This window comes from Pecten maximus, chromosome 19 (genome assembly GCF_902652985.1).
Source record: "Pecten maximus chromosome 19, xPecMax1.1, whole genome shotgun sequence".
In the NCBI taxonomy this organism is placed as follows: Eukaryota; Metazoa; Mollusca; class Bivalvia; order Pectinida; family Pectinidae; genus Pecten; species Pecten maximus.
In genome coordinates, this window is record NC_047033.1 from 10,566,786 (window position 1) to 10,593,925 (window position 27,140).

The 27,140-nt window shown below is 37.1% G+C and overlaps 1 protein-coding gene across 1 annotated transcript; it reads left to right on the forward strand.

Moving 5' to 3' along the window:
- The first annotated feature begins 5,733 nt into the window (after window positions 1-5,733).
- LOC117318117 lies at window positions 5,734-13,943 on the forward strand. Its single transcript, XM_033873120.1, has 5 exons — window positions 5,734-6,152; window positions 9,466-9,618; window positions 10,517-10,564; window positions 11,466-11,536; window positions 13,716-13,943. Exons 1-5 carry the CDS (start codon window positions 6,032-6,034, stop codon window positions 13,941-13,943), a joined length of 621 nt encoding a protein of 206 aa, XP_033729011.1. The 5' UTR covers window positions 5,734-6,031.
- Window positions 13,944-27,140: the final 13,197 nt, after the last annotated feature.

Sequence of the window (27,140 nt, forward strand, 5' to 3'; positions counted from 1 at the left end):
AAAAATATTTTTTCAGAATGATGAAGAATTTGCTGATTTTTAGCTCACCTGGTCCGAAGGACCAAGGTGAGCTTATGCCATACCGTGGCGTCCGTCGTCTGTCGTCCGTCCGTCCGTCAACAATTGACTTATTTGACTTCTTCTTTATAACTGCTGATCGGAATTTCACCAAAGGACTAAGTGCACTATAGGCTATTTTTGGCTCCACATCCGATATAATTGATTATCACACACAACATAGACCTAGTGTTAGTATTTGCAAAAATGCATGATTTGAGGCGATCGCCTTTTTCGTTGCCTAGCAACGGTCCCTAACAACCATGTAGTCATAGTATGCATATTTGCTATATTTTGAGAAAATTTTGTCTGACATAGCCTTGTAATGTATGATGAAATTCTGATAAACACTTTAAGTAATACATGTATTGTAAGTAATCAGGAAAAAACTGTTATTTACAACAAAAACATGCATTTCTTCCATAGCAACCGTTTTAAATCCCTAGCAACCACAAGCTAAATTAATATTTTTGCGTGAAAAATAATTATGGAATCAGTATAGAGTGCAAAGAATTGAGTTTGCAACTCATTTTTATGAAATATGTTGGATTAAATCAATACATTGAAAAAAAACCCCAGTTACATGTACATGATGTGCAAATAATGCATTTATAATGGAGTATTGCATACGAATTAAAACAAACCTTGAAGTCAGGAAAGACAACAGACTGTTAATAAACAAACATTTAGGCATTAAATTGTGTCAGATTGCGAATCGTTCATTGGCAAATAATAAAAAACAAAATGAGGAAACATAAAGAAGAAATATAGTTCATTGTATGTTCAGAAAATATATCAATCATAGTCATTCACAGTGCAATCTTCACTCCTCCAACGGATCGTTACTAGAGAATGTTCCTGACGAAGACGAAGCATTTAAACAAGATGAAGCTAGTCCAGGCTTTCCCAATTGCTCCTCTGGCAAATGTCGTTTCCAGCCAAGAAACCAAAGGACACTGGCAATATGTGCACAACACCCAACAACTCTGGCGCCTACTTTACACGTACAGTACCAGCCCCGAATAGTCCCAGTGTCTGTAGTGTACTGAATCCAGAGGGTGTGGACCGCGTTTTTGGAGTGTCTGGACTGTATCTTTACTCTCAGCAAATCTGCAGAATAAACAAGAAATTGAAATTATATCTGCCGTGGTCCGTGTGACTGAAGTAATTAAAACCCACCATGGCCACAATATTTATATTATCAAAGATGTCACCCTGTTTTAATATTGCATGTCAAAGACTATGCTTACTATGTCACAGTCGCGGGCATTGATCATCGGAAGACAAACTTGGAGCAAAATATTAAAGGATTTCAAGAGTAATCAATGCATTACATTGTCAAGAATGTTCGGCTTTCAACGACGTGCACAATTATATTTCACCCTTATGCAAATATTGCTGCTTTTATATAGTAATGATGTAAACATAAGTGTTTATATAAGTAATAGAGATAGTCTAATCACTACCTACCGGGAAAGTCACGGCATGCCATCAGTTCATATCCCCCATCATCATCAGTGTGCTCCTTAGTGTATGCTGGAGCCTGTTTCACCTGGTAAACACCCATGGTTATATCCCTAAGGTCATCTAGTGATAGGTGAGGAAAGTCATCCAGGTCTGTAGAGGAAGTTCCGTCCAACGGTTTATAAATCGACCTCTTGTTCAACAAGCAATTCTCTTCTATCAGTACCTGGACGCTGTTAATATTTCCTGCTCTCTCGAGCATCTGCACGGCAACGGCCTGCGTTTCTGGATCCATGCTGGCAAGGGGCTTTTTGTATCGGTTGCAAATGGCACACACGATCTTGACAAGGTCTCCAACATGAGGGACAAGTGTATTTGGCAACACTTTGTCAAAGAGGCGGAATTGCTTCAGTCGTCCATTGACACTTTCCACAACCCACCGTACCTAAAATAAGGAAACAAAGATGTTCTATTTACTTTCTAGTACTTTTTTTTATTAACAATTAAATGCTTTGTACAATGTTTAATTGTCATGATGAACGCAGCCTGATTAACTTGAATTATGTTAAACAGCACGGCATCAGGTGAACGCGAGATCAAACAACTAAGTATAAAGACAATTAACGAAGTACATGGTATATATTATGTAATCACTGATAAAGGCTATTTCAACATTTTCACACACGTATTGTTGACAAATGTTATCTAAAAATGTTAGTATCCAGTAAAATAGTGTTTAAAACCTGAATACTTTATCAATTGCCATTCATCGCAAATTCTTCAACAATTTACCTTTGTCGCCAACCGGGACAAGTTGGACTCTTCCGTAGTGTGTTGTTTTTTCCCTTTGGCCAGATAAGCGGGCATTTCGACCTTCAATCCGATCTTTTCCAAATATTCCACAGCGTCTCTGAACCCACGGTCAACAATGAAGACGTCATCTTTCTTCAACCATGTCCGAATCTCTTCAAGGTTGTGGTTCAGTACATGCTTGGTGATGCTGGCGTCGATGTTGCCGTAGTCAGCCAGGTATGGACCCAGTACACTCAGGATGTATCCGTCTGTTCCTACCACCATCATAGGCTTTACCAATGGCCTGTTCTTATGTAGTGAGTAGGACATCCTCTGGAATTTGTAGTCCATACTCTTTTGTATGTATAGGTATGTCCCTAAAACAACATAAATAATATACTTATATGGGCATGGTACTAATTTTACGGTAACATTTTAACTCATCATTCATTTCAAACAGATGTATCATATTACAAATGAATAATGTTTTTTTTCAGACATATTCAAATACTAGTCAATGGTAAATGAAGAACTTACATTTACAAATATACATATATATAGTTCTACTGTGTTAACTGACCGCATATTATGGTTGTTAATATTTAACATTTATACTTGAATTTCAGTACCAGATATATTATAGTGTTAAGATAATAGCTTCGTGGAAAAACATACCATCGAGTTCAAGGACGGCTTCTTTTCCTGTCGTAAACAGCTCCTTGGCAATTGGCGTCGTGTGTTTTTCAACATAGTCGTTGTGGGCCAAATGGCCAAATCCAAGGTGTGTCGGCACAAGTGTTGCCATCAAGCATTGTCGTACGCGAGGAATAATTCTCTGAACCTGAAAAACCCACCAATGTGCACTAGAATAACAACTAGGTCTTCCAAAATTGTAGTTTTCATAGATTATATAATAGTGTGTCATATTATTCACATCGCATTAGATATAAGAGACAAGAATTGGTTCATTTCATTTTAACAACCATGGTCATTTATGGGCGTTCTGGTTTTTGGAGGTGGAGGAAGACCGGAATACATAGAACAAGAGGCCCAATGGGCCTGTATCGCTCACCTGGCTCTACAGCAACTTTGAAGTTGGTCGAGGTCATTTCTACAGATACTATGCTGATTACTTCTTTATTCAAATATCAGAGTAGGCTAGGTTTATTCATATTAATTAATGTTCTAGTCCTTTATTCCAGCATTCTATTGGCCTAATATCAGGTCTCAAAGGCTCTTGGCTATCGCAAAATTATTATTTACAGATTTAAGCCGATTTCACCCCTGTGACCTTGAATGTGGATCAAGGTCATTCATTTGAACAAACTTGGTAGCCCTTCAGCTCAGCATGCTTAAAGCCTAATATCAAGTCCCTGGGCCTCTTGGTTATTGAGAAGAAGTTGTTTGAAGATTATAGCCTTTTTGACCCATGTGACCTTGAATGTAGGTCAAGGTCATTTATTTTAACCAACTTGGTAGCCCTTCATCCCAGCATGCTACAGGCCCAATATCAAGTCCCTGGGCCTCTTGGTTATTGAGAAGAAGTCGTTTGAAGATTATAGCCTATTTGACCCATGTGACCTTGAATGAAGGTCAAGGTCATTTATTTTAACAAACTTGGTAGCCCTTCACCCCAGCATGCTACAGGCCCAATATCAAGTCCCTGGGCATCTTGGTTATTGAGAAGTTGTTTAAATGAAAAAGTTGACGCCGGACGGACGGACGGCCGGACGGACGGCCGGACGGACGGACGGACGACGGACGCCTCACCATGGCATAAGCTCACTTGCCCTTCGGGCAGGTGAGCTAAAAATTAAAAACATGTACAAGCCAATATTGATTATCAAATTCTTAAATGATATTCCCTACAACGTTGATGCATGTACATTGTATATAGTTATTGCTTCGCTTTATTATTGATACCATTCTTAATTTATTTTTATCTAAGCTACTATTACATATTTGAACTTCTTGGATACAGAAATAGTCATTTGAAATTGAAATACATTGTATATCTAGAGCAAATTGGAATAAACAATTTATTTGAAAATCTCACTTACTGTAAATTCAGTGAAAAAATACAGAATTTAAAATGTTCATTGATATTATAATTTGTATATATCAGTCTCAAAATACCCAGATCTGGTTGGTCTAAGAATTAAAAACCTAGTTAAAAAAATTAATAAAAATAACATTTGCCGATATTCGAACTAGTGACCTTCCAGTAACAAGTCAAGACTTCTACCTATTACGCCACGGGGGCTTTCATTTTCATAGCGATGCAAAACATGTATATAAACAAAAACTTAATGTGTATTACATTCCGTCGAGTGACGTAATACGTTCTATTTTTAACGCATGGTCAACTTCTTTTCACTGAAAAACCGGGGTTTAAACTTTTTACGGTGTTATTTTCAATTGGTTTTCTTTTCACATAAACGCAACGTAACAAAACAGCAAAGACGACCATAAATATACAAACATTTATAATGCAAGATGCCATTTTGTTGACGATAGTGACATGAACACGGGCGGGTCGAGTGGCAGACGATCGCGACCATTGACACAGTTCAAAAGGGGATTTGATTTCCTCGGGGAGAATTTCTGTTGTTATTCGATATATTATTTTATAAAAGCATTCACGACACGTTTTGTTCGCCGCACACTTATATAGCCTAGTTGGGTCTATCTGTCTTAGTATGGAAACGTTTTAGGGCCTCTACTTGTTGTGATATATGTCACTTTCTCGACATAATTTATGTCGATTTGTTCACTTCTAACAAGACATGTCGTCATTGAGATGTCGACATGTTAAAATAACATCACAATTTGTCGTAATATTTAAGTCGCGAAACAAAAATATCAAGATGCATCAAGTCGATTTAGTTATGATGTCGATATATGAAAGTCGACTTTTTCGTAACAACACAACTTACCGTCGTATTTAAGTCGTATAAACAAATTAAAATGTTGAAATGTGTTGCGACTTGTCGTGAAAACTAAATTACGTCGATATCACGAACATCGACTTGATGCTTTAAGATCGCCTTTTTCGGTGTTCGGATCATTTTTTGCTGTTGATGAAGAAGGCTGGCTGCATGTAAGTACTTAATAATACAGATTATAATTTAATATAATTCCCATTTAAATGCGTAGAAGTACATGTATGAAGTTAATGATTGAATTAATTATGTTTTTTTTGTTTATGCTGTATTTATAAGATAGCATTGCCATTGCACCGTATTATATATGCAACGTGAAACTTAACCATATTTACTAATTTAAAAAAGAGCTCCTATCTCTTTTTGTATAAATAGGGGTAATTACACAGTAACCATTGTTTTAGCCTTGTGAGTACTTATGCGGTTTATCTAGTTAAAATAAATCAATGAAATTGCATCAATTATATGCGTTGATTTCCGGATTTACGAGCCCGCTGTCGGTTTCTCGAGTTAGTTGGCCTACTTCTTTGTTGTTCCTGACGCGGGACTGTTTGAGGCGGTAGGTAAGGCCTTGTCCAACGATATTACACTGTTGAAATTTTGATATTGGGATTAATTCAGGCAAAAAATATCATCGTAAAACACACATGCGGATCTTCCTAAAAATGAGCATTACCAACTAGAAATAACTGTAAGTAGGCCTAGTTCATATTGGTCTATATTTAGAAATATGTCATAGCTCATACTTTTATTTAAAAAATTACAGACTCAGTAAAATGGAAAAGAACGAGCTCGAGGAAGCAACACAGACAACAAAACCTTTCAAGGTTTTTTCCAGAGACAGGGAGGCTAGGAAGGGCGTTGTTGCCTCTTCATTTGAAGATTTGAAAGATGGTTGTAAGTATAGCTAGGAATCTATAGCGCATGCGGACATTTTACTATTTACTAAATGAAAATAATCACTAGGCCATAGGTCCAGTGTTTTCCTGCCTATAATACTGGGTGCGCCCATCGACCCAATTCCCAATGCATTTTAGCCTCATATTTTCACAAAATCAACTAAAAAATTCCCAATTGTGATGATTTTTTAAAATGCGGAAAAGAATCCCAAGTTTTTTAGGAAATATTTGTACCCGGTCAATCTCTGTGAGTGTCGCTGTAATTCAATTTCCCCAAAATACCCCAGAAAGACACCTGAGGTCAATGTAATCATTGTGATCCGAGGTTGGATAAATAGAGGTTATACAATAGTGTTTGTTGGATATGGAAAATATTTCACAAACTCTGACATGAGTAAGTTATTTTTAATAGTTGCAGAAAGACAAGAGCGTTAGCGAGTGTCTATAATATTGTAACTTTTAAAATAACTTATGAGACCTGTTTCTACCACAACACTATGGTGAAATTCGATTGAATCATGTGCACTTTCCATTATAAAATACCAGTGCTGGCCGGGACACCGCGGTGTTATCATTTGATTATTGATGAATGATGACATCAATAACAATTGCAGTTCGTGTCAAAGTTCAACTTATCCACCAATCAAAACACCGGAAGGTCATGTTCCACTAGTGGAAAATATTTATCCAACAGTTTATACATTGGCCTGAGAGTGGAATAGCACAGGGTATTGTGTGGTACAAATAGTGATCTAGGAAAACTAGGATAAGATATTTTTCCTCAATCTAATTCATGGTACAGAAGAATGTCATGATAAGCCAGTACACAATTAACATGTATCCCTGGTATACTAACTGCAAATATAGTGATTGACTGGATTGAGAGACCTTTGCTAAGTTATATTCATGATATCTCATCATGGATTGTTGATTGTTGGACTAATACTGTCTGTATTATATAGGTTTCCAAGTTTGAGCCCTAAAAATGGCTCTCCACAAAAAATCACATGGTAAAGAAGGCTATCATAAGAAATTTGTACAATAAAATCAATTTCAGATTTGAAAAATTGTAACCTGTACATTGTATGTCATCTCTACGTCAGAGTACAGTAACTTAGTTTGATTATAAAAATATCTTATAAACACATAAAAGGTAAATGTTAATTGTACATTAATAATATGTAAAGTCTTAAATATATGATAAGTATAGCTTTATCATTTTATTTCTTCGCAGTCTTCTCTATAAGATTTGAAATATCTAACCAAATCTCATATTTTGAAAACTTGATTTAAAGCCTGAACTATACTGTATGTAATATAATACCTACTGCATTATATTACATTAATATAATGCAGTAGGTATTATATATTACATGTATACATGTATACAACCCCTTATTAGGCTGTGTATTTTATTGTATTAAATTCATCCCTGCCTAACTTGAAACAGCTACTGTACCAAACAACTTCTAGTCTAGTATGTTGCCAAATGTTTCAGTATTGCCAACTCACCCGATTTCCCAGTGTTGACCCGGGTTTCAGACAATTTAAAATACATATTAACACGATTGACCGGTCTGGTCATCAAATAACCCATGTTTTGAGCTTTAACACCCGAGTGACCAGATTTCAGATACATATGTATGTCAAGAACCTCAATTAATCACTTAAATTGTCAGGTCACCTAAAGGACAAATTAATTGGATTGTAGGGCTTCTAATGACCCCCCTCGATAGGGACTGTGTTTACACAACACAATAGAAGTGTGAACTACATGCATATGTAGTTATAGCCAAGAACACATATTACATATTAGAAGATTCTGTCAACTTGACCTACTAGTACATGTATGGATTTTAACTAACTGAGAACTTTAACAAAATATGTTTTTACGTGCACAGTGACACCACACCAAATCTTCATGCGCACACCAGAAACTATATATAGGACGATTATCTAAGTACAGATTCAGTCTAACAAGCTTCAGCTTACAACGACGGTGACAACGAAATCGTAAAGACAGTCGGTCATGCATCACGATGTCAGTTAAGGCATCCATTCCCATACCAGGCTGGCAAAGACACGGTTAATTAATCATATTTGAGAGCAGAATTATGGAACATTACTTCAAAAACAAACACTAAGATGATGGCTGGAGGATTTACTTAGTACTCACATGGAAAGACATATGTCGGCATATGCATATGCCCACAGCCAGTATATGTATCGTAATGGCCACCATTTTGGGTAACTAATGATAAAAATAGAAACGGAAGGCGGTCTGAAAAAATCCGGATTTTTTCTGTATATAAGGGGTCAAAATTTTATTAACTCAAATAATTTTGATTTTTGTATTGTGGTTTAATTTATTAAACTGATGAAAAATAAAATGAGAAAATACAAGGTATTTTTGAACGATTCATAAAATTGAAACTTCAAAAATATTAAAATATTTAATTGTATGTAGAAAAAAACAAGGCTTTGTACAATTCTGTTCATGCAATTAGTTATATTTATTTTATTTGTTTTTCGTAATTTTTTTTCATAATATTTTTTTTTGTATGTTTTGATTAAAAATGCAAATTTTCAGTGTTTGGTAGATTAAATTAAATAATATAGAAATATTCAATGGGTTCTTGCTATGCTTCATTACCCCATAACCCTGGTTATCACCAGATATATATATATATAGGTTGGCAACACTGATTGTTTAATGGACGAAAATGTTGATATGAACGACTTCTTGGAAACTAAGCAATGGATAATTGTTTCAATTTTAGTGGTACTGGTAGAATCACGGACTTAAGTCCGTGGTAGAATCCCTTGGTGGCAGGGGACTTAATGGGAATGTCAAAAAGGGATCACTTTCGCATTATTGACATTTACTTTTTCCCTAGTGGAAATTAACAATGCCTATAACTTAATTTTTGTGCTTGGAATTTATAATTAAAATACATTATAAGCTAAATTGTAGTTGCTCTGCTGCTGGCAATACTATAGGTGAGTGCATCCTCGGTCCCAGGTGAAAATCGCACTATCGCTTAAATAAGCGATAGTGCGATTTTCACCTGGTGCCGAGGATGAGGTGAGTGATACAGGACCTCTAGGTGTCTTGTTCTCTATATGCTAGGGCTCATCAAGTATATATTAAAGAATAAATTCCATCAGAACATAACTAATACCAGCATAAAAGTAACAGCATTAATAAATGCTATTACTTTTATGCTGGTATTAGTTATGTTTTTATGCTGGTGTTAGTTATGTTCTGATGGTAATAATTTTAACCATAACAATATAAACTTGTTTCTTAGGCAAAGAGAAGTTTGTACTGGATTCAACTGCTAGGATTACTTTTGTGCTGGAAGAAGATGGCACAGAAATTGACACATCCTATTTCAAAACGCTTCCGGCAAACACAAAACTCATCCTACTTGTAGATGATGATGTTTGGCAACCAGTTGCAGGTAACCTAATCTTTTTTTTTTCATGGAGTTGGTTAGGGCTATCTTGATGTTGTCGAAAGTAATCAATTGATGAGATTCATGAACATATGACAAAAGTATATGTTGAAGTTACAAACTCATTGATGTTTACAAAATTACTCTCAATTTTTCTTTACCAAAGTTTATGATTTTATAACACTGAAATTGCTGATTTGATTATCATAACTTTCATTTAAGCTATGCATTACTAATATCTAAAATGGAATGGATATAAATCCTTTCTGATTTGCATAACAAAACAGAAAACATGAAACTATATATATATATATATATATATACTGACAAGAATCAATGTTGATTTGAGAGAGTAATTTTTTGAAAATGATAACTCTACGTGCGAGTCCCGCGTCCAGGACTTACAGAATTTTGAAAGGACCCATTAAATTTATGGAAATTGGTCACTTTAACACTAATGGACCCATTGTTTTAGCGATACAGATTGAAAAGGACCCATGAAAAATAATCGTAGATTGATCACTGTACGTACAATATCAATATAGCATGATAATTATCACATACCTTTGTTGTATGGGGGTCGCGGTGGCCGAGTAGTTAAGGCGCATGGCGTCTTAAGTTTATCGCTATAGCCCTCCACCTCTGGGTCTCGAGTTCGAATCCCAATTGGGGCAGTTGCCAGGTACTGACCACAGGTCGGTGTTTTTTCTCCTGGTACTCCGGCTTTCCTCCAACTCCCAAACCTGGCACGTCCTTAAATGACCCTGGCTGTTAATAGGACGTAAATTAACAAAACCAAACCTTTGTTGTAGGATACAATCTCTCAAAAATACTTTACAATTATAAGGCCTTTTGTAATGTGTTTATTATATTCTGCATTAATCAGAATGTTATTTTTTTTCAGGTAGCTCTACATCTTGCAGTGGTTCAAGCTCTGCAGACAGCACTCTTTGTAAGTTCATTGAGTAAATTTTATCAAAAGACATCAGTCTGATTGGCATATAAGAATTTTGCATTTTTATGGTATGGGGTGGTGTTCATCCGTATGTCAACTTTTCATTTAAATCACTACTAATCATGAACCACTGAATGGATTTTGACACAATTTCATGGTCTGAAGCACCCTTGGGCAAAGTGGAACCAATTTTGTATAAACCAAGGGTCTAGCACGCGAAGGGGCCAGATGTCAATCGGGCCCAATAGAGGAAATTTGGTAAATTCTTTAAAATCCTCCTTCTACTGCAGGAATGAAGGGATTGGGTTCATATTTAGTCTGAAGCATATGCTAGGGTGCAGGGGGATCAATTTTGTATAAACCAGGGATCTCAGCCCCAAATTTAAGGGCCAGAGGGATGGAGCCCAATAGGGGAAAGTTGGTAAATTCTTTAAAATCCTTCTAATATTCTACTGCAGGAATGAAATGATTGGGTTTATGTTTGCTGTGAAGCATGCTACGGAAAGGGAATCAATTTTGTTTAAGCCAGAGGTCCCATCCCCCAGGGGCCTATTGCGCGGGTCCAATAGGGGAAAGTAAAGTCTCAATTAAACAGTCATCCATGCATAGCTAATCCCAAATTGTAAGAATCTATAGTGCTTGGTGTTTAGAAATCTAATTGTCACACAATAGTGTGTATATAAACTCAATTTGGTCACCAATCCCATTTGGTTTAAATTATTCAAACTGTTACTTGCATTTTAAATGAGGCATATATCTATGATTTTGATGAAACAACTACATATAAAACATAATTAGCTTGTTAACCTAAATATAATATAAACAACAGTTTCTTAACTTTGTTTTGAATATGCCTGGACATGTCAATCTCCTATAACTATATTGATGTCAATTTCAGTTTATGATGATGATGATGATGATGATGATGATGTAGCAAGAAACATACTCACCATAGACACATGTAGAAGGGTCTGAAGCCAAGGTCTTTCACAAAAAGTGTGAATTATATGATATGACCCTGGAGACTTTTCAAAAACGATTTTCACAAAATTTCATAATCATTGTCTCATTTCTAAGATATCCCAGGTAGAATCAAATACTCTGTATAGATGGAAGGTTTGAATGTCCTCTACATTAATTTGAATTGTTAGCCCAACTGGTCCAAATAACCAAGGTGAGCTTATACTGTACCGTGGCATCAGCTGTCTGCCAGTCGTACTGATAGATAAAATACTGAAGGGATCTTTCTCAAATTTCATATGTAGGCTCCCCTTGGTGCCTAGTTATGCATATTGCATTATGAGACCAATTAGAAAACAACATGGCCGACAGGCAGCCATCTTGGATTTTGACAATTGAAGTTTGTTATCGCTATTTCTGAGAAAGTACTGAAGGGATCTTTCTCAAATTTCATATGTAGGCTCCCCTTGGTGCCTAGTTATGCATATTGCATTATGAGACCAATTAGAAAACAACATGGCCGACAGGCAGCCATCTTGGATTTTGACAATTGAAGTTTGTTATCGCTATTTCTGAGAAAGTACTGAAGGGATCTTTCTCAAATTTCATATGTAGGCTCCCCTTGGTGCCTAGTTATGCATATTGCATTTTGAGACCAATCGGAAAACAACATGGCTGACAGGCAGCAATCTTGGATTTTGACAATTGAAGTTTGTTATCGCTATTTCTCAGAAAGTGATGAAGGGATCTTTCTCAAATTTCATATGTAGGTTCCCCTGGGTGCCTTGTTATGCATATTGCATTTTGAGATTAATCGGAAAACAACATGGCCGACAGGCAGCCATCTTGGATTTTGACAATTGAAGTTTGTTATCGCTATTTTACAAAAGGTACTGAAGGGATCTTTCTAAAATTTCATTTGTAGATTCCCTTTTGTCCCTGATGTTGCATTTTGGGACCAATCCGAAAACAATATGGCCGACAGACAGCCATTATCACTAAATCTTATATTTTATATATAGGTTCCCCTTGTTTGAAAAGTACTAGAGGGCTGTTTCTGAATTTACACAGATTAGTAACACTTAGAGGAAGGGAAAAGTAGAGAAAAGATCAATCTGACATGGAACCTATGAAGATCATTCAGTGGTGGGCGCCAAGATCCCTCTTGGATCTCTTGTTGTAAGTTCCCCTTGGTCTGTAGTTCTGCATATTGCATCTTGGAACTAATCGGAAAACAACATGGCCGACAGGCAGTCATCTTGGATTTTGATAATTGAAGTTTGTTATCGCTATTTCTGAGAAAGTACTGAAGGGATCTTTCTCAAATTTCATATGTTGGCTCCCCTTGGTGCCTTGTTATGCATATTGCATTTTGAGACCTATTTTACAGAAGGTACTGAAGGGATCTTTCTCAAATTTCATATGTAGGTTCCCCTTGGTCCCTGGTATTGCATTTTGGGACCAATCCGAAAACAACAGACAGCCATTATCGCTAAATCTTAAATTTTATATATAGGTTCCCCCTGTTTGAAAAGTACTAGAGGGCTGTTTCTGAATTTACACAGATTAGTAAGGAAGGGAAAAGTAGAGAAAAGATCAATCTGACATGAAACCTATAAAGATGATGCAATGGTGGGCGCCAAGATCCCTCTGGGATCTCTTGTTATTCTAGTCATCCTAAACATACAAAACTCAATGTACCATTTAATCTTGCGTAGAGATTTGTCTGTGTATCCATAAATTAAAACAGTGTGAATGGAAATAGTAAAGTGAAGAAGTCAATTTCTTTCTTCCCTTCGTCAAGAACGTTCACGGGTTCCGTCCCGTTGGTTGGTCGAACTGGTCAATGACTACCGACTTGAGATTATAACTCCACGATGTAGGTACGTTGACCTCTTTCTCGGTATTTCTCAGATGGCTAACTCTTCAGGGCGAAACCCTCACATTCTGAGTCGTTTTCGTCTGTGTCGAAGTTGAAATATCAAATTGAACAAATATAAAATTAATAATGCATTCATTTCGAAATAAGAGTTATTCATTTGAATGAATCATCATAAATATTAAATATAATGTTGATCAAGATAACCCATCTATCAGATATTCATATGATTAAAAAGAATGTATCACAATAACCTGGTATATATCCCATATAAATTTCATATTGTACAGATTTTATAAACTTCTGCAGTATTTCCATCTGAGTGATTCCACTACAGTTTTCCCACGAGGACAACCTGGATACGATAAACTACATCATATTCGTTCCTTTATGACCAATGTCCAGGCTTGCATACGGCGCGAATGGAACCAAGGACGAGGTGTTGCCATTGATGAAGCAATGATCGCCTACAAGGGACGCCTAGGGTTCAAGGCTTCAAGCAGTATCTACTTGCTAAACCTGTCAAGTTTGGAATAAAGGTATGTATTGTAATAAAATTCAGATTTCATAATAAATTTATGAACAAAATATAAAGTAAGAATCAACAGGAGTTGAAGGAAGAATTTATACTATTTTATATTATGGACTGTATTTATCAAGAATAAAAGATATCTTACCGAAATATATAATTGCGAGATTGCAATGATATACAAAATTAAATAAAAGCAACACTGTTTTTTTTTCATGTTTCAAATATGTGTGGGAGAAGGCAGATTCATCCAATGGTTACGTCCATCAGTTTCAAGTATACATGTATACGGGGCGCGCAGGAAGCCCAGATGGTGAACGAGAGGTAGGACTAGCTGGAAGGGTGGTTCTTGACCTTAGCAGGGACTTGCTAAAGAAGAACCACCACCTCTTCATGGACAACTTCTCTAGCCCTGCCCTGATTACGGATGTGCTTGCGGTACTGTGAGAGCAACACGACAGGGATATCCCAAGGAGCTGCAGAAAGGTTGCGTGAAGAAGAAGGGGACCATTTATCTATGCAGAAGGGATCCCTCAGCGCATCTGCTTGGTTTGACAACAACAAGTGAGTATATCTAACACACTGATAATGATTTATTGATGGAATTTTGAAGAAATAATCGGGAAAATAGTTCTCCTCGTTGTTTATTTTCTGACTATCACAATGTCTTTGGCTGGTGTCGAGGTCAGAGGAAACTCAAAGTGTTGTATTAGTGTAGTGTTTTGGCTAGTGCTGTTGATTGAACAGGAAAAACCATTTCTAGTTTTCAACATTTCTTGTTCAGGTAAGACGAAAGACGGCACAACACGTCTCCCCGGCACCTGACGCGGTCCAGCTCTACGGCTCGCGTATAAATGCAGTCGATAGGGCGGATCAGCTGAGGATGCAGTACTCTTGCAGTAGGAAGTCTTTAAAATGGTGGAATTACCTCTTCTACTTCCTTCTGGATGATGCCATCGTTAACTCCTTTTTACTGATGAAGGAGTCTCCAAACCACAAGCTGACCACACGGACTGGAAAGAAAAGATAACGACACAGGTCAATAATTGATCAAAATGAGACCAAAATTTACAAGAGACCCATGGGGCCCGTATCGTTCACCTGGTTGGATTAGACCAAATGTCAAAATAATGTTCATGTTCCATTTGTTTTATTTGTCAACCAATGCTATATATGGTTATGGTGTGGGGATCCAAACTGCTTTAAAGAAATAACGAAGTTCAGACTCTTTAAGGGTCTTAAAGACCTCAAGAATTGTTTTTAGAACATCCATTCATAACTTTATTACTAGTAGCGATTTAAAGAAATCACCTCTATTTCCCCGATAGGCCCCGCCACTTTTGCCCCTCGGGGGTCAGGGTCACCATTTATGCAAAATCTGTTCCCCTTCCCCCAATGTTTCTGACCAAATTGGGTTCAAATCCTGTCATAACTTTATTACTAGTAGTGATTTAAAGGATTTACCTCAATTTCCCCTATTGGGCCCCGCCCCTGAGGCCCCTTTGTGGTCAGAGTCACCATTGATGCAAAATCTGATCCCCTTCCGCCAAGGATGATTCTGACCAAATTTGGTCAAAATCCAATAAGAACTTTTTGACAAGTAGCGATTTGAAGCAAATGTTGACGGACGACGGAGGGACGGACGCCGCACCATGGCATAAGCTCACCGGACCTTCGGTCCAGGTGAGCCAAAAACAGGAGCTTAGATATACATTCAGCTTTTGGTCTTTCTATTTACAAAAGAAATAAATGTTGTTTTTTTTTTTTAGATAATCTTTGACTTGACTTTGATTGATCAATGATTTGATTAGTGAATAATATTTGGAAAACAAGAGATCCCAGAGGGATCTTGGCGCCCACCATTGAATGATCTTCATAAGTTCCATGTCAGATTGATCTTTTCTCTACGCCTTTTCCCTTCATTTTACTAATCTGTGCAAATTGAGACATCCCTCCAGTACTTTTTAAACAAGGGAATCCTAGCTATATAAGAAATTTGAGATTTAACGATAATGGCTGTTTGTTTGCCAGGTTGTTTTCAGGACAGACTGGTCCAAAAATGCAATACAAGGGACCAGGGGGAACCTACTTATGAAATTTGAGCAAGATCCATTCAGCACTTTGAGAAATAGATAACAAACTTCAATTGTCAAAATCCAAGATGGCGGTCTGTCGGCCATATTGTTTTCCAATTGATCTCAAAATGCAATAAGCATAAAGAGGCACCAAGGGGAACCTCCATATGAAATTTGTGAAAGATCCCTTCAGTACTTTCTCAGAAATAGCGATAACAAACTTCAATTGTCAAAATCCAAGATGGCTGTCTGTCGGCCATGTTATTTTCCGATTGGTCTCAAAATGCAATAAGCATAAAGAGGCACCAAGGGGAACCTCCATATGAAATTTGAGAAAAGATCCCTTCAGTACTTTCTCAGAAATAGCGATAACTAACTTCAATTGTCAAAATCCAAGATGGATGCCTGTCGGCCATGTTGTTTTCAGATTGGTCTCAAATCGCAATATGCATAACTAGGCACCAAGGGGAACATACATATGAAATTTGAGAAAGATCCCTTCAGTACATTATCAGAAATAGCGATAACAAACTTCAATGTCAAAATCCAAGATGGCTGTCTGTCGGCCATGTTGTTTTCCGATTGGTGTCAAAATGCAATATGCATAACTAGGCACCAAGGGGAAGCTACCTATGAAATTTGAGAAAGACCCCTTCAGTACTTTCTCAGAAATAGCGATAACAAACTTCAATTGTCAAAATCCAAGATGGCTGCCTGTCGGCCATGTTGTTTTCCGATTGGTCTCAAAACGCAATATGCATAAGTAGGCACCAAGGGGAACCAACATATGAAATTTGAGAAAGATCCCTTCAGTACTTCCTGAGATATAGCGATAACAAGAATTGTTTACGGTCGGACGGAGGGACGGACGACGGACCACGGGCGCAGGGCGATTTGACTAAAAATCTAATAAAGCAAAAAGCATGTTTGGTCCATAGAATAAACAAGTTACCATCAAGTATGTGCATTTAATAATTGAATTAATTTTCTATCCATACAGATCAGTTTCAGACAGGAGTAGGCTCGTCAGTTAATTGGGGAAACCAGTGTGACCAGGAAGAGGAAGGCAAATCCAACGACGATGGACACAACTGGACACCAGTACTGGCCGGAAATGCTAAACAAAAAGGGAAGATGCCGACAGTGATCGAAATCAGGCAGAGGTCGGGAAGTTATTTCGGAATGTTCACAATGCAATGTGAAACTGTGTGTTGGTTTGGATATTTTAAGGACTATCAGCAAACACTTTTCAATGAGTTGTGAGTTGTTATCATGTGAGACTGATCCAGAGCTTAATGTTGTTCCACTATGTATGTAGTTATATGAGTAACTAGATTACGACCGGTTTTATTATTATAAACCGTGTACTTTCAATACACTTACAAATGTATTTGTTAACTATAGCTTGTTTGTTATTGAAAAATGATGAAACGATACATTTTATAGCTATATTTCTGACACAAATTTCTGTATATATATGAAGAGAAAAAGACAAGAAAATGTACAAAATTTATCAAAACTTCACAAATTATATTCACCGCCAATTCAGATCAGAATATATATTTTTCTCTTTCTTCGTCTTTAAAATACAAATTATGAAGATTCATTGAACCTCAGACATCGGTTTATTCCGAGAATGTTTGAGATGGAAACCTACCGACAAAGACTAGGACATGAAACCGTCATCTCATGGCGGTAATGATAGAGGCACTCGAGCAACTGGCAGGATATGTATTTGTCTGTGTTCCATCAGGAGAATTCTGTTTCCAAGCATCCAGTTATACTGGTCACAATCTATATTCAAAGTAAATTATCGATGATTATATCTCATCCCCCTCCTAAGTCAAGTGTTAATAAGTATGTGGTGATTTTCAACAAAAAGTGCAAGATGACTTGTATAATAAAAGTAATTGATCGGATCATTTTCATACGCAAGAAAATACAGGACATTGTACAATACTACAGTATATTCAAAATCGTAAGTGTTTAAGGTAGTAAACGGAGCCAATCTACAAACAGCATTAAATAATGCAATGGAGAATGATCTTGGACAAACCAGTCTTCTCACTCCTAAATAACAACCGTTATTATAGACTCCAATAGAGTAGGTAAAATTCATTAATGTCTGGCCGTAGAATCATATCAATCAAACCTGATCTATCATAGGGCAACATACAATGTAATTCTTGCTCACAAAATGTCACATAGGAATTTAAGAGATGTCAAAAATAGACAAATTAAAATACCGTTCTGTTTCTGTTTATATAAATACTACACTGTGTTAAATGTAGTTAAAACCGATTGTGACATCTCTTTGTTAGAGTTGCCTCCCATAGTCTATTCGAAGGCACATGGAACGATACATGTACATGGATATCCTGTATATATTAAGTTCTGCTTGGGTTCGGTTTGGTTAAGTTTAGTTTAGTTTGGTTCACTAATGTGTAACACCTATTATCTAGTACCTAAATTCATCGGACAATTTCAGCACTAAAAATCGGTTGCATTGCAAGCAAGCCTTGTACCATTTGGTTCAGAGTACCCTTTCACAACGCATACGTAACTTCACGGGTACCCGTAAGATTTACGTGTACGTACATTTTATAGGGGGTTGTTTCACAAAGCCGTACGTAACTTTTCACAACTACGTACAGGTTTACGTGCACGTAACTTATAACGGAACTGCAAAACAGATATTGGTAGAACTCTTCAGTGCTGACGAAAAGTGTAAACAAATCACTCAGTAGTACGTTGACCAGCCCAGCTCGGGGGAATCGATCATGAGTAGACCGAATTTCAACGATACGGAATGCTGCTATACCTATTTGCTTTTCAAAGGGTAAGTATATGGAATTTACATACTTTCTTTCATGATCAAATGATTTTACCCGGTTGAAGTTCTTTCAAGTATTAAAGGACATTAATTTAACTGGTTTAATTTGCATTCATTCATAACACATTTGACTTTAGGACTATGATTGATCTATAATTAATCAAAGTAATACTTAGATATTATGAATTGATTGTTTTATAAAAACAGATGATGTCACTTACAAGAGGAAGATAAAATATCCCAAACAGTAGCTTCAGGTGAAAAGACATATTTTTGTATAAAAACATTCAAATTAGAATAGTACTGATGAAAGTTAAGACTGCATTTTTTGAGTTTAATGTGTCCTTAAATTTTCTGTAGGTGGTGATATTGGATATTTATTGAAAGCAAGTTGATATGCCGTCTTTTGTTTACATTATTGTTCATAATAAACGTATTTAATTCATTTAAATATATCAAACTACTTTATACTTTAAAATTTTAGTGAAACTTGTTCAACCTACAATGTAAAGAGATAATTTATATAGGCTTGCCTGTTATTTAATCCTTTGACATATCCATCTTGTTAATTTATTTTTTTTGGTGGCGTTACATGGACATATACGATGTATTTTTTGATAGATGCCAGCGAGACATGTTCAGATGTGAAGAATTCAAGGAAGGGGAATACAATTCAGTCATCTCTTTGTGCAGGTATCTAAATTATGAGATGCAGGTGTTATATGCTCATCTCACAGTTGAATTGACCTTACATTATCAGAATGTTAGAAGTTTAAGGCTTTCATCCAAATTTCAAAATACAGCTTCCAAAATATGTAAGCTTATTTATAAGAAGCAAAGCACAAACCAGTTGATTTTTATAAACCCTACTATATGCTGAACAGCAAAAATGTCAATTGTCAAAATACAATTATATAAAAGAATATAAGATGAATTTTAAAAAATGGTGCTTCAGTACAGGGTACAGGTAATATTCCTATGTGTTATTGTTCCTGACATATTTAAGTTTATAAAGTATTGCTTTGATATTGATCAGCTGATCCAAATGGAAGATTGGTTGGTTTGGTTTATTTTGTTTACAGAAGCTATGGTTGTGCATATACACGAAAAAATTATAATGATTTTCTTTTCCAGGTGACCATCCATTATCCCAGTGGGAAAAAAGTCCATGATAACAAATGAAGCGTATCAGAAGATTTGCAAAGCATTAGTTCGTGGCACTTATGTGGATGGAAATGTCGTATAAGCTTTATGTGAGACCAATAAAATAGCAGTGATCACTTGTGCATCCAGATTGGAAGAAAAGATGAATCCACAAAACTTTCTAAAAGATAATCTGGATCATTGTTCAAACCGTTGGGAAATGCTTCACGGGGAACTTCAGCAACGATGCCCAGCACTTCTTTCAGCATTAACTGATATAGTAAGTGATACAACTCCAAGCTTTTCAACCAAGGCCTTTCACCATATGCTGTGGACAGCGGCAATTGCTCTTCATGGTAGAAGTCAAGAAATGTCCTTGGTACAGTTTATGTCGGGTTTCCTTTTAACTCATGGATGATTCACATGCTTATTAACAACACTTCTATTTCATTTTTTGCTGAAAATTTTCAATAAATTGACATTCAATAGAACTGTACCTTTTCGCAAATCGGCAAAAGTTCCGGCCTATCACAAGGAGACTTAACACGAACATACCGCAGCCTCCCAAAACACACATACGCACTCATCACACGCATGCATGTCGCACGCACGGGAGGCCGTCCTTAAATGACCTTAGCTGTTAATAGGACGTTAAACAAAATAAACCAAACCAAACCAAAGTACCTTTTCGCAATCTTTTAAGTTGATATAGGGGCAAATATGTCACATGTATGTTCTATTTATTAGGGCATCACTAACTACTATGTCTGTCCCTCCACAAATCCACCCCTAAGACTGATTTGTATAAAATTGAACATGATAATAGCCCATGGAATGAAAATGTGCAATAAGGCCTAATATTTATAGGGCCTCATATTTATGGAATCCCTGCTAGCCACCCGACCCTCGCATGTTTAATTTCCATAGATTAACTAAATATACACAAGTAATCCTTCCAAAATATTTTTGAAATGTGTAGTATCAGTTAATTGACATAAAAATTAATACTAACAGTTTGTCATATCTTTCTTTTACCACAAACTATGAATTTGAAGTCAGGTTACACTAATTATTTTACTGTTTGTGAGCTTATTATTGTTTTCAGGAAATTTATATTGTATTTCTTGTTGCAGAACACTGAGAAGCTTTCGCAGGTTGGCTTAAGTATTCATTCAATGATTGTACAGAGTAAACTGAGAAACTGGCAGTTTGGTTTGGTTTGGTTTATTTTGTTTAACGTCCTATTAACATCTAAGGTCATTTAATGACGGCCTCCCGTGCGCGCGACATGCATGCGTGTGGTGAGTGCGTATGTGTGTCTTGGGAGGCTGCGGTATGTTCGTGTTAAGTCTCCTTGTGATAGGCCGGAACTTTTGCCGATTTATAGTGCTACCTCACTGAAACATACTGTCGAAGACACCCAGCAGCACACCCCACCCGGTCACATTATACTGACAACGGGCGAACTAGTCGTCCCACTCCTTGTATGCTGAGCGCTAAGCAGAAGCAGCAACTACCATTTTTAAAGACTCTGGTATGTCTCGGCCAGGGAACAGAACCCAAAGCCTTCCTCACAGGGGCGAACGCTCAACTAAAGGCCAAAAGTGAGGCATTGTCAAGGGAGACATTAGGAAGAAGAAAGTTGTTATCATCTTGTTTTTTATTCTTTCCTGTAACACTTCCTTATGTGTTCTGTTTGTTCGAGTAATGTTTTTCCTTCTTTTATCTTTGTCTCTTTCGTGTAGCACTTCCTTATCTGACCTGTTTGCTCGAGCTAATTGTTTTCTTTTCTGATCTTTTTCCCTATATTGTACTAAATTATCAAGTTTTTGTTTTGCTAAATGACTTGACCTTATTGTTGTTATCTCAGTTATTTCTTGATAAGGTAGCATATTTTCAGCACATGCCTTTGCACATGAAAAATTCTGTCTTTTCAAATCAGTTTGTTTCCTTTGAAACGCGAAATAATTTTTCATCTTTTCCTGGTTTGTAACACTGACATATGTAGGATTTGAAGAATGGATGGTGAAGTTGGAAATATTCCTGCCATTATTCCTTCGTAAAGAAATGTTCGTAATCTGGCTTGATTTAGCATGCTTGATGATTGTTGTAGTCCTTGCAATATCATAATGGCATTACACACAGCAAAGCAAGCACAATCTGTATTAGCACCTTGATGTTGTGGAACAATATATCTTATTTGTTGGGCTGGGTTTTCCTGAAGACTTCTGTAGGTAATATTAAGTTGAGGTAAAATTTGAGTTAGTCTAGAGGACTTTGGCAGGGAGTCAAAAACTGTTATTAAACCATGGTTATTTTGAGAAGACATAACATAATGGCTGTTGATGAAATGCAGCTGAACAGCAAATTTATGAGGAGGTACTTTGGTATGGATAAGTAAAGATCTGTTGTTTTGGGCAATAGCATATAAGTATGAGGGTTTCAGGAGGCCATGATACTGATTGTATTGAACACGAAGAACAGAACTTATATAATCCAAAATGTTAATATCCACATATCCTTCTAAAACATCACTTGGTTGAACATGAAGACCATGTAGAGGGTGTGAGTCTACAACAGACACATGCTATGAAGGTACTACAGGTAATGAAGAATCCCCAGCTGTCACTGTAGATGTACTGACAGAAGCAACCTAGAAAAACAATGAAAAGGCACATTTAGCTTTAGACATATTAATTTATTATAGTGTGTAGTTTGATGAAGATGTAAAGAAATAATGTTTCTAGAGTAATGACAATGTTTCATAAGAACACTTGATGCAACATAAGTCAGTATTGGTAACATTTCATTAAAGCCTAACCCCAGGAAAATGAAATAATAGGAAAGTGAATAAAATGACTGCTGTTCGACAAAAAATAATTCCACTCTGTTCAATACATTTTAAACTCACAGGATGTTTTCTCTGTCGATCCTTTGCCCGGTTTTTCCTTTCCCTTGAAGGCATTTCGTACTAAATATATGCAATTGGTTCATATGCCAGGGTGTCTATTCAGATAACCTAAAAAAAAAAAATTATTTGAAATAAAAAGTACAAACGAAGCAAATTACAAACTTCAATGTATTATTCAGATTTTTCATAAAAACACTTCTCACCAAAAGTTCCTTAACACATCACATGATAGGATAGACAGTTAAACTATGTTGAATGATTTTTGAAAAGAAATCGAAAAACGGCAATAGTTTATGGACAGAGGATGATGTATGATATGTGACAGACAAAAGGTGATCACAATGAGAAAAAGTGGCTTGAAAATGCCTGATACCATAAATATGAAAAGCATAATCAAACATAGTCAAGGAACTGGTGAATGAGAAGTGTTTAGCAAACTGCCTTTGAACAAGTAGGCTTTCAGACACATGTATCTAATCTAATACATACATAAAGTTTTGGTGAATTGTTTTGCAGCTGTAGCCCAGACAAGTATGTCAAATGGACAGATAGGACATAACTAGGATACTACAAACAAAAGGAAACATTAGTAATTTGTTGTTTTTGACAAATTTTTCATTATAACAGAAAAAATACCCAAAAAGGAAGGTCTGCAATAGCAAAAGGCACGACTAGAGAACTAGTCTCATCCATACATAAAGTGTCAAGGAGCTGCGCTGAACGGTTTTTGATTTATAGCCCGAAAACAAAAGCAACAGTAATTTGGTATTTTTAACTAAGTTTCCATGGTGACAGAAAAAATACCAAAAATGGAAGGTCCACAATAGCAAAAGGCACAACTAGGGCACTAGTCTGATATATACAGAAAGTTTGAAGGAGATGCGTTGAACGGTTATGGAGTTATGGCCCGGAAAAGAATCTCGGACGGACACACGGACGGACGGACGGACGGAGCCCAATTTAATATCCCCCGTAAACGCGTTTCGCGGGGGATAATTATAATGAAAGCAAACTCGATCAATAAGTCGTCTGATCGTTAGCAGGCATATTGCAATAGGGAGTTTGCTTGATTTTTTTTTCGTCTGCAATAACACCAAAGATTCGGTGGGTAGGGCCCGGGGGATCCTAGGGGAAAATCGGTTCTGGTTGAAGAAGTTCTGAAAAGAGAAAATGTACTGTTTGAAACGTTTTCGGGGTCAGGACTGTCAGGTCGCGATAAGCAAGAAAACTGGGCAGGGGTTTTGGCAGCAGTGAATTCGTAAGAAAAAAGTCGAGGTCACAAATATGCATTTTTTTTAAATAACAGTTATGTCCCTTAACACAACGGACAACAGATTGAATTATGTTTCAGTACCGATGTTGCGTACCATTCGTTGTGAACTGTAATTAATAAAGACTAATTTTATTTATAAGAAATGTAGACAGTGCAGTACTGTCTCCAATTTAATTATTCAGTGCAATTTAAACGCAGGCTAAAAGCTACTGGATATTATTCTGTAAGCGATTGCAATACGTGGTCCGTACATAATTAACAATACAATGCACTATATTATTGTTTGTGTTAATTAACAATTGAAACTTTGCTTAAGACCATTTACGTTTGACGGTAGATGTTTTAAATGATATTCAAGATACAAGTAAGATATATGTAACAAAATTTGGTTTGGTTTGGTTTATTTTATTTTATTATTCTATTAACAGCTAAGGTTTGGTTTGGTTTGGTTTATTTTGTTTAACGTCCTATTAACATCTAAGGTCATTTAAGGACGGCCTCCCGAGCGTGCGATATGTATGCGTGTGGTGAGTGCGTATGTGTGTTTTGGGAGGCTGTGGTATGTTCGTGTCAAGTCTCCTTGTGATAGGCCGGAACTTTTGCCGATTTATAGTGCTACCTCACTGAAGAATACTGCAGATGACACCAAACAGCACACCCCAACCGGTCACATTATACTGACAACGGGCGAACCAGTCGTTGCTATCCCCTTATACGCTGAACGCTAAGCAGGAACAGCAACTACCATTTTTAAAGACTGGTATGTCTCGGCTAGGGGACAGAACCCAATGCCTTCCTCTAAGGGAACACGTTCCATGGTGTAGTCAACGTAAACATCTACGGAGAACAGACCCGGTCCAACTCGCAATGGAATGTCGGCGTGATGATGGATTTAAAGTGCTATCTCACTGAAGCATACCCCACCCGGTCACATTATAATGACAACAGGCGAACCAGTCATCCCACTACTTATATGCTGAGCGCTAAGCAGGAGTAGCAAATACCATTTTTTAAGACTCTGGTATGTCTCGGCCAGGTGACAGAACCCAAAGCCTTCCTCACAGAACGCTCAACTAAAGGCTAAAAGTGAGGCATTGTCAAGGGAGACATTAGGAAGATTGGTTTGGTTTGGTTTATTTTGTTTAACGTCCTATTAACAGCTATGGTCATTTAAGGACGGCCTCCCGTGCGTGCGACATGCATGCGTGTAGTGAGTGCGTATGTGTGTTTTGGGAGACTGGTATGTTCGTGTTAAGTCTCCTTGTGATAGGCTGGAACTTTTGCCGGTTTATAGTGCTACCTCAGTGAAGCATACTGCCGAAGACACCCAGCAGCACACCCACCCGGTCAAAGTATACTGACAACGGGCGAACCAGTCGACATTAGAAGGAAAGTTTTTGTAAGAAAGAAGAGAAAAGATAAGATCCCAAATTCAGTCGCCTCTTACGATCATGCAATGGGGGCAGCAGGTACAATTCTTACCGCCCTACCTGCAGGGCACTTAAGGTATACAGGCAATCAAATCATGCAGTGCCTTATGTAACACTAGATGCACGAGTTTATCAAAAAAAAATTGCCAAAATATCAATTTTTTAAATTTGAGTGCTTACATCTGCATTATTTATTATTTTAACAAAGGGCCATAATTCTGCAATTAATCCTATTAACCCAAAAAGAAATCAATACACCTAGCTACCATTTAATGCTCGATCTGGTATATGCCTTGATATACGACAGAATGTTTTTCCTGGCTGTCATGTGGTTTTCACTGCTTACTGCTGCTCCTGAAGCTAAAAATCAAATAATTATGAATGGAAGGATGGAAAGTACCGGTAATTAATCTAAGGATCACACTCCGATCTTGATTGACTAGTCAGCAACACAGGTACTTTTATGAAAGGGATTGGTTTATTTTGTTTAACGTCCTATTAACAGCTAAGGTCATTTAAGGACGGCCTCCCGTGTGTGCGACATGCATGCGTGTGGTGAGTGCGTATGTGTGTTTTGGGAGGCTGCGGTATGTTTGTGTTCAGTCTCCTTGTGATAGGCCGGATCTTTTGCCGATTTATAGTGCTACAGAGACCGGACAGAAGTATTCGGACAAAATGGCCGCCGTAACGTCATGTGCACATCTCGCTAGAAAAATAAAACTTTTTATAAAAATGATATGTTGTGATACTGACCTAATATTTGGTGATCCGACCCTTGGACTTCCTTCAGACGGGCGGGAATCGATTGGTATAAGCCTTGAATGTATTCTACATCAATGCTGGTTTGTATTGCGTCAAAAGGCTCCGTTTGATTAGTGATGTTGTTGACCACTGCCTTTAGTCGTAGTTTTAGTTTTAACCACACATTTTCGATGATAATTAAATCAGGACTTTGTTGGGGCCATTCTAGAACGGGAATATCGTGGTTTGTAAAATATTCAGACACAACACGAGCCTTGTGAACTGGAGCATTGTCCTGTTTAAAAATATAGTTTTGGTTTGGGAAGTGTCTCGCTTAAACTGGCCACAGATTTTCTTCCAAAATTTCAATATACTTTAGGGCATTGATGGTTCCATTTACACTGCAAACAGTATTAACTCCATTATGGGTAATACACCCCCAAATCATCAAGGAAAGTTTCCGGTGTGACCGCGGACAGATGCAGGCTGGCCGGTATGCCTCGTCTTTTCGCCTCCATATAAAAATTCTGTTGTCGTTGCCGATAACGATTTGACATTCATCAGAAAAAATAACATCTTTCCAATAGTTTTCTACAGTCAGATTTCTTTTCTCAAAACAAAATGAAAAACACGTTTTCTCAGATTGACTTCACGAACAACCATAGTTTTCTTCACTACCCTTGTACGGTATCGCACACCCTGCAGGTAGGGCGTAAGAATTGTACCTGCTGCCCCCATTGCATGATCGTAAGAGGCGACTAAACTTGGGATCTTATCTTTTCTCTTCTTTCTTAACTTT

Coding starts and splice junctions, on each gene's coding strand:
- LOC117318117 (XM_033873120.1), top strand. CDS start 6,032: ATGGAAAAGAACGAGCTCGAGGAAGCAACACAGACAACAAAACCTTTC. Junction 6,153..9,465: donor TGAAGATTTGAAAGATGGTT/GTAAGTATAGCT, acceptor CTTGTTTCTTAG/GCAAAGAGAAGTTTGTACTG. Junction 11,537..13,715: donor CCATAGACACATGTAGAAGG/GTCTGAAGCCAA, acceptor AAACTTCTGCAG/TATTTCCATCTGAGTGATTC.